At 44.2% G+C, this 16,708-nt stretch overlaps 1 protein-coding gene across 1 annotated transcript in view; it reads left to right on the forward strand.

The window, feature by feature from the left end:
- The window catches only part of DGKE (diacylglycerol kinase epsilon), a 34,064-nt gene that overhangs the window by 3,385 nt on the left and 13,971 nt on the right, over positions 1-16,708 (forward strand). Inside the window, exons 2-6 of the mRNA XM_044422067.1 lie at positions 4,275-4,434; positions 7,232-7,351; positions 9,697-9,840; positions 11,112-11,269; positions 15,687-15,738. Of these exons, the coding sequence (XP_044278002.1) occupies positions 4,275-4,434; positions 7,232-7,351; positions 9,697-9,840; positions 11,112-11,269; positions 15,687-15,738 (634 nt within the window). The remainder of the gene's footprint in view (positions 1-4,274; positions 4,435-7,231; positions 7,352-9,696; positions 9,841-11,111; positions 11,270-15,686; positions 15,739-16,708) is intronic.

The following is a 16,708-nucleotide window of genomic DNA, read 5'->3' on the forward strand; positions in this document are numbered from 1 at the left end:
AAATGCATTCACTGATAGGCCCCTTGGTGAACATCTGTTCTGCACACGTTTTTTAGCTAGGTAGTCATGGGAAGGAGTGAAAAAGCTCTGCTTCACTCAGCCTCTGGAAATGCTTTTGATTGCCTCCTGTGGCTTCTCAGGGTTCCATAGGCATTGCCCACACACTTTCAGATATACCTTTCAGCCATAAGGAACATAAACCTTTTAAAAAGAAAAAGGAAAGAAAAAAAGAAAAGTCAAGATTCATGGCTTAATTTTGTGTTGAGCAACACATACTGGGGACCACAGCACAGTGTTGTGGGTGTTGCTAGTGCTTGCAAAGACTTCCCTTGGTACTTGACAGGCTGCTCCTCCTGATTTTGAAATCAGATTTAAAAAAAAATTATCTGGGAGGCTAGTATGCTACAAAGCACCATCTTTCTTTGCAGTAATGCTTCTGGGTCCCATATGAGCTATGTTTTGAAGCATGCAAGGCCATCTTGGAAAAACAGTTAAGTGGAGAGGCATTGAGGAGTAACTTGGGGAGCTAAAGGGGGTCACGCATAGCATCTTTGGGTCCTAGAGGGGTTGGGTGGGAACGAGGGTGGTATTCTCCCTGTACACGATTTGGCTTTTGGGGCTTGAACTGCCTATACGCAGTTTTTTGACCAAGTTCCTGTATCCCTGTGCTTCAGTGCTGTATGGCAGGCCACATCCAACGTGGCAGTCATTTTGTAAGAGCACCTATGACATACTCTCAAAATTCCAAACATGCCAGCAAAACTAATAAGAGTTTCATAACTGCATATAATGGGCCCTGGTGGATTTTCTCATAAGTGCAGAATAGGATTGAGACTCTGGCGGGCTTTTTTTAATTGCAGCAAGTGCAGAACAGGCAACATTTTAAAAAAATCTGAGTTGTGTACACCTGCTATTATCCTATATCTATTGAAGTTTTCAATCTTGAGCATTAATATCAGTCTGGAGCTAATTTCATCCATCTATCCCAGTATTCTGCCATTATTTAAAGACCCTCATTGAAAGTTTAATAACAAATGCCATTTGAAACATATCATCTGGTTATAAAACATAACAGTAGCAGCATATTAATTGCCCTTGTGAAAAGCAAAAGGAGTAAGTACCTTTGAAAAACATCTACTGTTTTCAAAGCTTGCTTACATAGGTGGATGGGGATCCTGTGGTTCTTCAGATATTGCTGGACTGTGACTCCCATCATTCCTGACCATTCACCATACTGACTGAGCCTGATGGGAGTAGGATCCCAGCAATAACAGCAAGACCACAGGTCCTCTGCTGCCAGTCTAGCAAGTTGTCAGCAGTACCTGGGGGAGACTGCACATGTCCTGTGCTACAAATGGAGATGTTCTCTTAAATTACAGGCATTGTGACAGGTGCATGAATGCACTGCGACAGCTCATTCCCCTGGTTTGCCTGGCAGACCTCTCCTTTTGGAATCTTTTCTAAAGCCAAAAGCAAGCGAAAGGCCCTTCTGTTCTCTCACCTCTAGTGATCCTTGGGCAAAACCGAAGAGAATGAAAGTGTGATTTTTGCAGTGCAAGCATAGTGCATTGTTGGATTAGGTGAATGAGTTAAGAAAGGTGAAAGGTAAAAAATAAAGGTGCTAGGGCAGAAGCCTAGAAGCCACATTTGGACCTTTGACCCTAAGCCCAGATGTACAAAAATCAAGTTATCCACTTGTGCTGAGGAGCATATGCTGCTCTCTAGTTCAGTGCTGAAGAAACCAGATGGATGCTGCAAAAAGCAGGTCCTTGGGCAAAACTCTGTTTGAAATTCATTTTTTCAAATTTGCTATCCTGCCTCTCCAAATACAGCTTTCCAAGGCAGCTAACAATAAAATACAGAGAAAATAATTGAGTCATAATTAAAATATTAAAACTCATCAAAAACAAATCAGTAAGAAAGAAGTAACCGCACTCACCAGATTAAAACCTACTTCAGCAACAAATCAGCTTAAATGCCAAAAGCTTGTCTGAATAAAAACCTGAAGACAGGAGAACAATAGAGATGGAACTAGCTTGACTTCCATTGGCAGAGAGCTCCAGAGCCTGGGAGCCACCACAGAGAAGGTCCTTCCCGTTACCTGACATATGTGCACCCAAGGGAGATGGGACAGAGATGGGCCTGCCACTGAGGTACTTTAAACCTAGTGGGCTCATACAGGAGAATGAAGTCTTTTGACTAGCCGCTCACTCCCCTTCTCGACTGCACCAAGGGGTAGCCCTCTTGATATATACCTCCCCTCTCTCTTTCTCCTGGCCTGGTAGAGTTCAAACAGTTGGGAAACTCAGCGAAAGCTATCACAGCTGCTAAACCACTGTACTGCAGCGTTCTTGCCCAGGAAAGTCTGATCGCTGAGCTGGACAAACAGCAGAGGGAGGGGTAGGAGCAACTTGTGATTAACCGCTGTCTATCCCAGTGCCGTTGCTCCCTTGTTATGCAGTCCCTATTCAGGTTCGCTCAGAAGTACCCACCATGATCAGTGGGGCTCATTCTTCAGTAGGTGTGTTTAAAACTCCTTGACAGGGTGCCTTAAGAGAGAAGAGAGGGTGTTCCATTTCTTCCCTTTCCAACTAAGGGCGCTCAAGACTGCATACAACCTCTTCCCAACAGTAAGAACTATAAACTTTCCTTTTTGAATCAAAACGTGGCTCTTTTTTCTGGGTTTTGTGCGATCCTAGAAAGGTACTGTGTTCACCTGGTGGGCCTTGCCGTGCCTTTCCGTGGCTTGCAGGGTGAAGCAGTTGCTTTTAGGAATGGCTTCTCATGGATTTTTGAAAAGTTCCCCCAACCAGGCAAACTGCTTGTTCAGATTTTAGTCAAGCTGGAGTTAACAGTTTCTTCTTAATAGCTGAGTCTGTTCCTTCTGAATTAAGGATCTCATTCACTCTTCTTCTCTGTGAATCCCAAATATGCAGCATTTTGCAGTCTTTTAATATTAATCAGTTTGTAGCGAAGTACGCAATGTGACTTCTCCAGCAAGAACACCCAAGACATTCATACATGTTTTTCCCTTCATAGGGGAACATATTTATTGCTAGGCACTGTATGTAAGATGAAAACAGCCTCAGTTGTCCCTGTTTATAGTTGATAACTGCATTTCTTTGTCGTTTAGGGATTCGTCTATACACACAACATGGCTCTGCAGCGCTGGTGTCAGACACATAAACATGCTTATTTCAGAGGGAGCAGGGTCCAAGTAAGGATGCCAACCAAGTGGAATTGGAGGATACATTAGCATGTTTCTTTTTTAAGGCACCTGTAGCAATATGCATATGAATGTAAAATAAGCCATTCAAAAATCCAGTAAAAACAATGAAACTTTAGCCCTAAGCTGAAATTTCCCCTTTTGGCCCAAAGACACAAATCAGCCTTTCTCCAGTGTAGCACCTTCCAGCCATTTTGAACTACAAAACCCACTGTGCTGGCTGGGCTAATAGGAGCAGAGTCCAAAACCTCTGGCAAGTACCAGTGTCAGAGAATGCTGACATTGATCTTGCAATGCCTGTAAAAGGTGCTGTGGCTTTGGTTTGTATGCTGTGGAAGGGGGTCCAAACTGGAATGGTAACTGCTAGGATCGCCTCTCTTGCTGCCTGAACTGAACATACAGATGGCATTCTAAATGCAATTTCCCTAGCGATGGTACTAGGAAGTGTGGGCAACTTTTGGACAGACACTTACTCTCAGCCTAACCTCCCTCATAGGAATGTTTTGAGGATAAAATAGAGAGCGGGAGACTTGTGTAAGCTATCTTGGGTTCCTTACATGAGGCAAAAAGGTTAGATACAAATATAATAATTTTTAAAATTTGTCTCAAGCCACTGGTTTCTTCAGGAGCTGATACGAGCTATCTAGCTTGGACTTCTCTTTTCCTGCCAAGGCACACATGCATGTAAGTAATCTTAGAAGGTTGGCAGAAAGCTACACCCATTGAGTTCTTTCTGGCAATTGGTGATCTCTTGAAGAATAGATAGTATGAACTTTCCTCTTCTGTTGTAATCAGTGCCTTGAATTATGACTAAGAGAAGATTTAGAGACAGTGTAGGCTCGTGTAGGAAGGAGATTTGTTTAGTCCTTCAAAATCGATGTGACTATTTTTTAAAAAAAGGAAGTAGCAGCCTTTGAGAGCTTCTTTCTTAATGGCACCCCAACCTCATCAATTTTTCTTGTCAAACCTATTGAAAATGTCAAAACGTGCAGCCGTTGTCCAGCACTGAAACAGCAATTGATGTTCAGACAGTCTTCATTCTTTTCAGGTGTGTTTGGTGCCAGCAAACTGTGCATGATGATTGTATGCAGAGCTCTCTGAAGCATGAGCAGTGTGAGTTTGGAGAATTTCGCAACCTCATTATCCCTCCATATTACTTATTCAGCATGAGTCAGATGCGTAAGGATAAACGAATGGACTACAGCAAGGTAGGCCCTGCCTGGTTTGTTGAGTCACTACAGATAAGGAAACTTGTTTTGCCAAGTCCAATGGACCCCCTGTTCTCTTGTCCCTTGCCCTCCATGGCTCGTTACATTTCATAAGGAGGGGATATTAAGCTGGGTCTTGGGGGTTGTAAACTTCTCCTTGAAAGAGGGAATGGTGTTAGCTTCTCTGAAGGTGGCAGTAATTAGGCCACTCCTCTGAGAGCATCATCTGAACCTGGATGGGGGATGATAGCAAGTGTAGGCCAGTAGCCAACATCTCTTTTCTCAGCAGTGCGGTTGAGCAGGTTGTTGCCATTCATCATCTCCAGGCACTCTTGAATGAAATGAATTATCTTTATCTATCTCAATAATGCTTCAGGCCTGCTTTTGGAATGGAAACTACTTTGGTCACCATGTTGGATTCCCTTTGCTAGGAAAGGGTTAGGGAATGTGCAATCCCATTGATTTTGTTGGGCTTCTCAGTACCATCAACCATGGTATCTTTTTAGGTTGTCTATGCTGAGAGTCTGAGGCACTGCAGTGGTTTTCCTCCTACTTAGAAACTTGATTCTAGAAGGTGATGCTGGGGATTATGGTTTTGTGCATTGTCACTATGGGCTCCCAGAGGGCTCTATTCCATCCCCCACCCCTCTGAAATTGCTGGGGGAGGTTATCTGGGGGTGTGGTCTGAGGTAACATCAAAATACGGGTAACACCCAGCTTTTTCTCTACTTTTATCCAATACAGATCAGGTGGGTATGGTACTGAATCGGGTCACAGGCTGTCTGTGTACCAGTGAACTGAGACTCAATTCAAGCAAGACAGAGATAATTTAGTAGATAGTTTGCCTGTCCATATGAGTGCTGCTCAACATAATTGAGGACAGGGGAGTTGCACTCCTGCTATAAAGGATCAGTGTGTGTAGTTGGAGAATGCTCTTGGCTCTGCTATTGTCATTCGAAGCACAGGTGGCCTTGGTAGCATGGAGCAGTTTTTATCACGTTAGGGTGACATTCCAACCATTTTCTTATCTGAACAGACATGGCCTAGCTACAGTTATCCATGTTCTGGTTAGCCCTTGCCTGGATTAATGCAATGCACTATGCACAGGGCTGCCTTTGAAAATAGTTGGGAAGTGTCAGCTGGTCCAGGATTGCTAACAGGGACTGGCCAATGTGATCCTGTTAAACCATTTTCCATCTGGCTTGCCAGTCCATGCCCAAGCTTGATTCAAAGTGCTGGTATTAACAGTCAAAGACCTAAACCGCTTTGGACCAGTGATGACCAGTTTGTCCTCAGTGGTCTTCCTCCAGGAATCCCTGCCCTAGGAAATGAGGTGGTGGCTACTAAGGAAAGGTTTTGTTGCCACATCCTGATGGTGGAATGAGCCTCCCAGAGAGGCTCACCTGGGAAGAGGCTCACATTGCACTCTTTCTGGCACCTGGGAAGAGCTTCCTATTTTCCCAGGCATTTTAGTCTGTTATATTTTACATTTTGCATGGCTGCTAGGTTTTACTTTGGATTTTACTTATATTTTAAACTGTAGTTTGAAACTTCTGAAGTGTACCTTATGTTGCATTTTATAGTTTTAATTGTTGTGAACCACAAGAGGACTCTGGCTCTCAGCTCTTGTAGGCATGAACTAAATAACCACTTGGAATGGCTCACCTGAGGGTTGCTTGAGCTTTGCCAGGGTGAGCATGGCTAGCTGAAGCAGTTGCTGTCAGTGTTGTTTCATGCCTTGAGCAAAGTCATCCAGACAAAGGAGTGAAAAGCAGAAACTTGTTTGGCCTTGAGATGCTTGCTATCAATGAGGAGAGACCCAAAGAAAGCAAAAGGCTTTACCAAAGGGGCCCTGTAGGTAAATAAACCACTAGGGACAGTACCTGTTTGAGGCAAGATCTAGCAGTGAATGAGAGTTTATCTTTTTGTGGAAGAAAATTAGCTTAAAGGTTAGCCACAGCTATGCAGCCCATGTTTATCAAAAAAGCAGAGTATAACCAAGGATCTCTCAAAGAAACTCTAAAGATTAAGTGTCTAGAGAAAAAACAGTATTTTGCTGTTATAGGTAGTAGTTTGAATCCTCAGATACAACATGTAGTTAAATTCACTATGTGATAACTGCTAATGATACCAAGTTCCTTCTTTCTGTTTTGTTTCTGTTCCAAGAAGAGATCAAATGTAACTAAAGTAACCTATAAGAAGCTATATTTATAACAGAATGGGGAGTTACTCCTTGCTGACTATGTTGGCACTCTGATGCTGATGAGCAGGTCAGGGACCTCTCCCTAAATATTGTAGAATTAATAAAAGTTTGCTTAGATTGTAGCTTCCTCTTAGATGGATTGGAGTTTCTTCACATTTAAAGTTTTTCCTTCCACAATTTATATTACTTAGCAGAAATGGTATGGGCTTTCTGTGACACTCGTATCAACAAAGAGCCAGCTATTGTGTCTTTTGATGTATTTGGCATGCTTATGGACCATACTCTAGAAGACCTTGGCCCTTTGAAGATGCAAGTAATAACTAGTAACTTCAACACAACAAAATTACTTGGGAGAAGCCAGTATTGGCCAGTACAAACAAAATTAGATCATATGCGAATCAGCCCTTATGACTTGGGTAGAACTTGGAAATTAGTCTTTTATGCAAACTGTGTATTATTTCCATACTGATTGCAAGGTTACATCCTTCCTTTATACATTTCCCAACAGTGAAATGAACTTGGATGCCTTTTCTCTACCTTAACATACTGGTGTAAAAGGGTCTTTTGTTCTGTTCTCTTCTGTTTTGTTTGCAGCTAGCTTCCTCCTGTGGAAAAAATTGGACTCCACTAATAGTTCTGGCTAATACACGGAGTGGAAACAATATGGGGGAAACATTGTTGGGACAGTTTAAGACTTTGCTAAACCCAATTCAGGTAACTGTTGATTCAATGAAATTGTAGTCAAGATGATCTTATTGCCTGAGTAAGAAATGGAATACATTTTCACATCACTTAAGGCACCCTGACAAGGAATTTTAAGCAGACTTACTAAAGAATAATCCCCATTGATCATGGTGGGTACTAGTTCTGAGCAAACTCACATAGGAATTGCATAATAAGGGAGCCAATGTGGCCTAGTGGTTAGATGGTCAGACTGGAATGCAGGAGTTCTGGTTCAAATCCTTGATCAGCCATAAAATCCACTGGGTGATCTTGGGGCACTATATCTCAGCTTCATCCAGTTCACAGGGTTGTTGAGAATTTGACAGGGGGGAGGTCATAAATACCACCCTGAGTGCCTGACATACCAGGCAAGATGGGAATGTCTCAACAGTGATGACTGTGGCTCGGCTGTATGAGAAAGCAGTGCTGTTTCACAATAAGAGCTGAGCTCGGAGTTGGTGTGTTAAGCCTGATCAATAAGTTTGCGGTGTTTTCCAGAAGTTGTACTGATACTTTGGAAATATATTTGCAAAACTTTTAACAGGCATCTTGCTGTATGCATGTGAATTTAGAAGATCATCAAGGGAGTGTGGGGGTACGCATCTCAGGCCCTAGAAAATAAAATCCAACTGTACCAGAACAGTACTTTTTTTAAAAAGGAGGGGGAACTAGGGTTTAAATTAAAAATTAAGATCAACATCTTGATGTTTTTGCAAATAGCATAACAGACTATTTAGAAAGCAAAGTATCCCCAGACCTTTCAGGAGTGCTCTCTCCATCATAGATAGTAAATGACTCAAGACAGAACAAAGATTCCCTTATAAACAGGCAGCTATTTATAAGGAAGTATTACAGGGCTCTACAAGGAAATGTTTACATCTCCTTAATGCCAGAGTTTGCTAGAAGCAGTTTGGTTTCATTGTTGGGGCTCAGCCTAAGAGCATGTGAAACAACAACAACAAAATCTCTGAAGTGCCTTTTTCACACACCAAGGAACCCTAAGCAAGTGTGGCTACGCCTTAAACTTCATACGAGACTGTTTCTATTCTGCTCTGTTTTCTTTTAAGGCCACTGCTTTGCTAAGAATCTGCCCGTGACTTAAACAGCTTATCAGATTTTTTTTCCCTTATGCCTCTGCTTCAGGATAAGGAAGAGGTTGCAGAGGGTGGGGGGACTTCCTTCTAAAGAGTACTGGCTTGACTATTCCATACAAAACTGAATGTGTATAGACTGGGTCTTCGCTTGAATGTGTGAATGTCTGTGGGTCAGGGGTGATCATAACCTGTCATTTATTAGGTTATGTCATTTTGTCATCTTCTGCTTCTAGCTGCCCAGGGGACTTTGGTTTCCCTTCTCTTGCAGGGTTTAACAAAGTGCTGCAAGGCTGCTAATCCAGTGCCCTGCAAGAAGTGCACTTGCGACTTGGAGACTGTGCCATTGTTGATAAACCTCCCTTGTGTGAATCTGGCAAGATGGAGCAAATGTTTATATGGACATGTAGGAAGAACCACACTTCCCACCTTTAGATATAAACTACCAATGTGAATTCCTTGTTGGAAACATAAAAATTGTTTTGTAAGCCGCCCCGAGGCTTCGGCAAATGGGGCGGCATAGAAATTTTTAAATAAATAAATAAATAAATAAATAAATAAATAAATAAGTTTAAAAGGAGCACCTGTTTTTTAGGTGCTGTTCATTTCCCTCCTCCACTTCATTGTGCATTTTCTTTCTTTACACTCTGTTGCTAAAATAGTCGACTCGCTTTTGAAAATACTTGCAGCCATCTCCCCCTGTTTTGTCACATGAGCTGAACTGGGAGATTGCACAGGATGCTGTGTTAGGAGCCTGCTGTTCCTTACGCTTCCTGTTTGGCTTTTCAATTCTCTTCCATTGAATTTCAAAATAATGCTTAAATCTGGGCGAGCCACGTTCTTGAAATTCTCCACATGAACAGACTGCATCTTAAATAGGTTCAGAGGATAACAGATCCGCTGTGTTCGGTATTTTCTCTCTGCCTGCCATGTCTTTGCAAGAGAGTGACAGCGGGGTCTCACTGCCTAAGTGAGATCAGGGCTAGGAATATGTGACTCTCCAGATGGTCTCTCAACTCCCATCAGTCCAAGCCAGCCAGGGCCACTGGCAGCTGCAGTTGAAAGCATCTGCAGGGCCACAGCTTGCCCATGCCTGATGTACATTCTGCTGAGGCTAATTTATATGGCAGTGTTCCTGTATCAGAGCATGTGTGCTTTCTTGTGCTTACAGTGTGCCATTTTGTCCTGTGAAATCAGGTGACTCCCGTTTTTCAAATAAGCTCTTCTTTCTAAAAATCTCTCTAGGTGTTTGAACTGACAAAAACAACTCCTGCAAAGGCACTTCAGCTTTGCACTTGGCTGCCCTGTAATTCAGCCAGGGTTCTCGTCTGTGGCGGAGATGGCACTGTGGGCTGGGTCTTGGATGCAATAGATGACATGAAGATAAAGGTATAGTGTTCCAGAATGACTTGGTAACATTCTTCTTTTTGATGCCATCCACATTTCTCAGTAGTTTTCTTTGCTCCCCATCTAAGCCAAGCAAGCCGTGCTTTTATCAGGCCTCCAGTTTAAATGTATAGTGTTCTGCTTTTTCATCATCTCCGCATCTACTTCTTTCTTTTTTTCAGGTGTACCATTTTACATTTGGGGAGGGGGTTTGATATTCTCAGCAAAGGATTAAAGGCCCAGTCTTGGATATAAGAAAGCATTTAATTGAAAAAAGGCCATTCCAGTGAAAAACATTTGTTGTAGCTGCCTTTTGATTTTTCCTAATAGGAATTTTGCAATTTCTTTGTACTTCTGTACAGCTAGCCACTTCTGTGGAACGACACATCATCAATCCCTTCCCACTCCTTTATTTATTTTAAGATCAAGAAATTGTGCCTTTGGCATGCCCATGCACACAGGCACTTTCATTGCACTGCAGTTGCTATATGTGTTCTGAAGCACACGAGGCCAAACAATACCTGGCTGTCTTGCCTGTATTTCATTTATTTGTTTTTGGAATTTCTAAACCATGTCAATAATCCTAAATGGGACTTTCTGGGAGGTGAACAGTTATAACCAATAAAACCAACAAAATGCAAAGGTACAAAATGGCATGATCATTTTTTCCTACATTTTTGTCAACAGAGAAATGCTGGGACTCAGATTTTCTTACAGACCATGTGCTCCATCTCTCACATAGGAATTGACCACATCCAGTCCATGCATGATAGATACTAAGTGCTGTCCTAGTGGTTGCCCTTGAGCAGCTGCTTCAAACTTCCATCATTCTTAACAATATTTTTTTCAGGTCTCCCTTGTTTGGTCACGAAAATCTATGTAACTGTACATCAGGAGGAGATGGTTCACTCCTGTCACAGTTTCTGTCATCAGTATTCCAAAAACCATATTAGTCTAACATCTTTATTAAGGCAACAGAAATCTCACCAAAAATGTACCAGCTTTTGAGCTCTCCAGATTTCTTCCTTGGACAAGATGCTGCAAAAAGCAGGTTGGGGTTAGAAGAGAGGTGACTTGATGTTCTCGTTAGCATGCGGCTTTGCCATCTGCTCTCATTAGGCTCCTGCCATTTAGCAATAGGCCTTGAATCAGATTTTCAATTAATGTTACTTAAGCCATCTTTTACATTCCAGGATTAAATGTGGAGAGGCAGGGAGCGGGCAGTCACATAAAATCAAGAGCCTTGACATTGCACGTTTGTTTCTGTATGGCAGGGACAAGAGCGATACATCCCACAGGTTGCAATCTTACCCTTGGGAACAGGTAATGACCTCTCTAATACCCTGGGCTGGGGTGCCGGCTATGCTGGAGAGGTCCCAGTGGAGCAGATTCTGCGCAATGTCATGGATTCTGATGGAATCAAGCTGGACAGGTGAGCCACAAAGCAAAAGATCTCCAAGATCACCAAAGGTTTCCCCTCGCTTCTGTGTAAAATACTACAATAAGAAACTGAATGCCTGTGTGTGTCGGGTGCTGCAATTTGCCTTTGACTGTGCATTGTTTAAAACATGGCTCTGAGTCACTGTTAACATGAACTGTTTTGCGTGACAAACATTATGCTATTGGTAATTATTATTAGCTTAGGAGAAAAGAGATTAAAAGGGAAAAAACTAACAGTTCCCATTTTAACAGCAGAATGGGTAAAAGGTCACATCAGAAGCAGCTGCACATAGAAGCAAAGCTCATGATGATTAAGGATCAGGGAGCCCTTGAGTAAGCAGCTTTGGAGAAACCTAACAGTTCAGGTTTAATTTAAACCCATGATGGCACAAGTGTAGTATTGCCAGTTTATGCAACGGCAGTAGGATCTTAATGCCTTCCACACTACATGCAGTCTGCGCTTACATAATTTGTTTTTTTAAAGAATAACATATACAACAAGCCCCTCAGACTGACTGACACTTATTCACATAAAAGAATCAACACAGTTTAAACCTACCTCAAATTATATGGACACTGTTACATTCATGAAACTATTAAAAAGGTAATAGCAGCATCACACTAACTTATGTCTGTCAGTTTATACTTCAGCCCTTTGCTTCAAAGGGCTTCCAAACCAATCTAAAATTATATTAAACAAATATATTTCTTCATCATGGCCTCTGTGCATCACACATATGGGTGCTGCGCCTGCATAGTGCCTGTAGCTGGGAAGATTCAAAAGCTTAATGGTTTTGGCAGGAACTCCGTGCCCCTTCCTCCCATAGTATAAGAACGCAGAGTGCCCGCCATTTCCCCAGTCTTCTTGGGACCACTGTTCACTGTGCCTCGAGCCTTTCATCTCTCAGTCTGTAGCTATATTGTTGTATCTCAATCCCTTTTTGACCATTGTTCTTCTATTCTCTTAGCTTTCTTGTAAGATTTCCAAGTTATTCATCCCTCCGCATTAGAAGTTTCTTCTAATTCCCCCTTTTTTCCCTTTTCCCCCAAAGGTGTGTGTGTGCGTGTATAAAGTTTATTCTCTTCTTATATTTCTCGGCTTTACTGTCTTCTCCTTTGATCTCGATGGCTCAGCATGCTGCTTTCTGCAAGTGTTCCCAGTGTGGGGCCAAGATGTCCCCCAGTGATCCGCACGATCTGTGCCTTCTCTGCCTTGGAGAAGGTCACAGGACGGATAAGTGCGGCCATTGCCAGGCCTTCACCAATCAGGCGCAAAAAACCCAGGAGAACCGCCTGCGGAAGCTTCTCCGGGACAAGGCCTTGGTCGCATCTGATCAACTGGCGGCCCAGTCTGCTGCGCAGCCTTCCTCTTTGGCTGCCCCTCCACCCTGCCCATCGGCCGATGGAGCTACTCTGCCAGAGGGCAAACGCTCCTCTAAGTCTCCTCACAAACAAAAGGAGAAGAGGAAGCACAGCAGATCCGACAAGTCCTCAGGCCATAAGAAGCCTAAAAAGGACAGGGCAGATAAGATGGCCCATAAGACCAAGAAGGTCGAGCAGCCACGTCATCGTAATTCAGGATCATCTGTCTCATTAGTCCCAATGGCTGCGTCGTTACCAACACCAGCTGGCCCAGCTCTTCAACTGGCCATGCAAGTGACTCCACCAGTGTCCCCCACAATGGGTAATCCTTTCAGCCCTGTCCTCACTGGATCATCCGGAGGCCGGATCATACTAGGATCGATTTCCAATGGAGAGATCCGGGACTCTCCACAGATGACCCCTCCGATGGCATGCTCACCTACTCCGCAGCCTTCACCTGAGGTTTCTCCAAGGGCCCCACCTCAGTAGATGTGGCGGCAGCAGCGTGTTTCTCCTTGTCCTTCCGGAGACTGGGTGCAAGTGCCCTATGAGTTTGCCCACCATGAACCATGGGACGACTATGCACCCTATAGATATTATCCATCAGTACGCCAGTATACACTGTCTCCGGTCCCGAGGGATGCTCCGTTGATGTCCGTGGCAGTTCAGTCGAGGTGCCCTTCCTCGCCGGCTGACTCCTCCTCCAGTCCTCCACTCTATTATAATTCGGAGTCAGAGGATTCGGATGCAGCGTCGTCCTCACCGGATGTGGTGATTACTACGCAAGGTCCCCGCTCACCCAAGGTGTCATATTCAATGTTTGAGGAACTGATGGCGAGATCGGCTAGGTCCCTGGAGATCAATACACAGCATCGCTTCAATCCCAGTACCGACAATTTCTATAACATCATGAAGAGAGAGCAATCCGCCGCCATCATTCTGCTACTCATCATGATGCTCCGCCAGGTGATGATGGAGTCGTGGAAGTTCCCCAACCAGCCGCAACTGACTTCATGGCGATACGAATCTATGTATCAAATTTGAGAACAGGACATTCCATTTCTCCTGTACCACCCGAAGCCGAACTTGATCGTCGTGGATTCGTCCCAGGGTTGAGAGTCGAGAGAACACTCCACTCCTTGCTACAAGGAAGGGCAAAAGGTTGACATGATGGCTCACCGTATTTACACCACCACAGGTCTCAGCATCCAGATCTCCAATTATGGGGTGACGCAGGCTCGCTACCAGTATTTCCTCATGCAAAAACTGGAGAACATTACAGCATCGCTTCCAGAGCAGCAGAGGGAGCCGGCTCACATCTTCACTAAGGAGGCGATACAGGTGGTGATTCAACAGCTGTCTATGGCAGACATCATGTCGACTACGACTCGAGGGCCCTCATTGGTGCTGTAGCCCTCCATCGCCATGCCTGGCTCCGGAACTGCAATTTCCTGGACAAGACCAAGCACCAGATAAAGAACATGCCCTTCGACAGCTTGGGGCTGTTCAGTGCCAGGACGGACCACAAGCTCAAGACCATCCACGAATCCCACGTTACAGCTCATCATATGGAAGTTCCTAATCAATCCAGACATAAGTGGTCCTGGTCTCGTCCCTCTTACTGATACCAACCATACCCTTAGTTTTCTGGCTAGCAGCAGTTCCAGCCTCATCAACAGCACCGAAAACAACCAGGGCAGTGCTATCAGCAGAGCCGTTGCTGGCCTGATTCCAATAAGCGCCAGCATTGACATGTTGAGCGAACCTTTTCTTCTCTCCTGAACCCACCCTCCCCTCTTCCTTTTGGGGATCAACTGCAAAGTCGACTCCCCATTTGGGAGTCCATCACATCTGATCAGTGGATTTTATACATTGTGGAGCACGGATATAGAATCGAGTTTGATACCGTACCCCATCGGGACTGATCCAATATACGTCTCGGTTGTCGATCCTCAAAGACGAAGTTCAACAACTTCGTCAAGGAGCGATTTGACAACTCTCATGCTCCAAGGAGCTACTCGAGATATTTTACGGTCCCGAAATGGAATGGTGGTCTTCACCCAATATTGGACTTACGTGGCATCAACAGGTTTATCAAAACTAAAAAGTTCCGAGTTCAAAAGTTCCCTTCAAAACATCCTTCTGCTGCTCAGGAGAGAGGATTGGTTCACTTGCTTGGACTTAAAGGATGCTTACTTATAGCTGCAAAAAGCAACTTCCTGCTATCATGGATACGAGGAACAGGTGATTCCCCTGTGCTCCCCACGACAAAAAAACCTCAAGCTCCACCGTAAGTTTCCGGGCATCAGGGACAAGAAGGCAATATGAGGCTGAGATCCAGCTTGGGTACATAAATGCTATTTGCAGAGTGCCGTCTGTCAGTCTGAGATAAAAGTGGGGCAGCATGCCAACTGCCCTGTGGCTGTTGCATTGCCAGGACTGGAGCAGGTCAAGGGCTGGGCCACAATGCATTCTCCATTGCATATACGAGCTCCTTGAAGTGGCAGTGATTCACTAAGCAGAGTTTGAGGAGAAGAAATGCTGTGCTCGTGGAAGTTCCTAGGCAACAGTTGTATATTTTCAGTTGCCACGAGGGCAGCTGGGGCCTCCTGCCCTGTGAGGCAAAGGCTAAAACTTTCTGAAAAAGTTGGAAAGACACGTGGATAACTTGGGGCATTGAGTCAGGAGTGGGTAGCTTTCTTTCTAACAGTCCGGATGCCTTGGACTTAAATACCTGACTGTTAGCCATGCTGTCAGGTCTTCCAAGAGTTGAAGTACACTGCTGACCACTTCTGCAAGTTCCAACTTATTTCCAGAAGAAAGGCTAGCTACTCATGTGTAAATAGAATTAATGTAAGATGTCTTGAAGCTTATGCTCAGGGACTGCCTCAGCAGCTGTTGTGCTTTCAAATATCAAAGTTTAAAAATTAACTTTTTTTATATTGGCAGCTTCAATATGCAGATCAAAGCAAAAGGGCGATGTATGAAGCACAGGTTCCTTCCACTGTTATTTATAAACTGCTTTGTGTCTTGCCATTTTCCTTTAGGTGGAAGGTCCAAGTAACAAATAAAGGATACTACAATTTAAGAAAGCTAAAGGTATGACTTGGAAATGTATGAACAGATACAGTGAGTAAATTAATCTTACTCCAGCAGTCACAGAAAGACCAATACACTGCAGTCAACCGTGGCCCACTTGAGAACATCTGGCAATCCATCTGGATCCTGCTGGCTGCTGAGTACCCTGTGAAGTGCGCTTGGTTACATGGACCCTGGACCCAGCAACGCATGTTTTGAGCAAGCTATGCATTATTCAGAGTCCTGAGCGAACCAGAGACAGCAGTCGTAATTGGGCTGTGGAGGGAGGGAAGGAAGGAGGTGAGGTTGTTGGTGGATTGTCTGCCATGTCCAAAGCTCTGCTGCAGGCTTACAAAAGCCAGGCAGGGTCATGGGCTCACTTTTCCTGTTTTATTTCCCCTCCCACTGAAACCAACAGGAAGGGGAACCCTGAGTCAGGTACAGGCAAGGAGCCCAGTCCTGGAGCCTCCTGGACAAGCAGGTGGCCTTGAATCAAAGAACAATGACCATTTCTAACCAAACCATAAAACATGGGCATCCGAGGTAGATGCAGCCCCATTGGCAGAATGGCGCTTTTGTCCCATTCTAACCCCACTAGCCAGTGGACTAGAGGTTATGATGGCACTGCTTGCTATGGCTTAACTGGCTATACATGGCTGTGTGTACTTCCTTTGTAAATATAATTGTAGAAGTAGATCATAAGACTTAAAAGCAGGGAGTGGCATCTAATTTTCAAGAGTATATCACAGAACCTTTACATTAGCTCATACCAAGATCTGAACTGCAGTGGCTGGTGCCTCCAATGTGATTGGGGTGGTGCAGCCAACCCCACATTTCTGTCTGAACTTTAAAGGAGCTACCCATGGTGCTGAGCCCTTTTTGGCACTAGAGTTTAGCACTGTGGATAACTCCTTGAACATTCAGATTCAGATATGGTGTGGATGCACCATCCTGCTCACATTGGAACTACCTGCCTCCACTTTATCTGGGG

Source organism: Varanus komodoensis, unplaced genomic scaffold (assembly GCF_004798865.1).
Source record: "Varanus komodoensis strain SLA01 unplaced genomic scaffold, ASM479886v1 scaffold12, whole genome shotgun sequence".
NCBI lineage: Eukaryota > Metazoa > Chordata > Lepidosauria > Squamata > Varanidae > Varanus > Varanus komodoensis.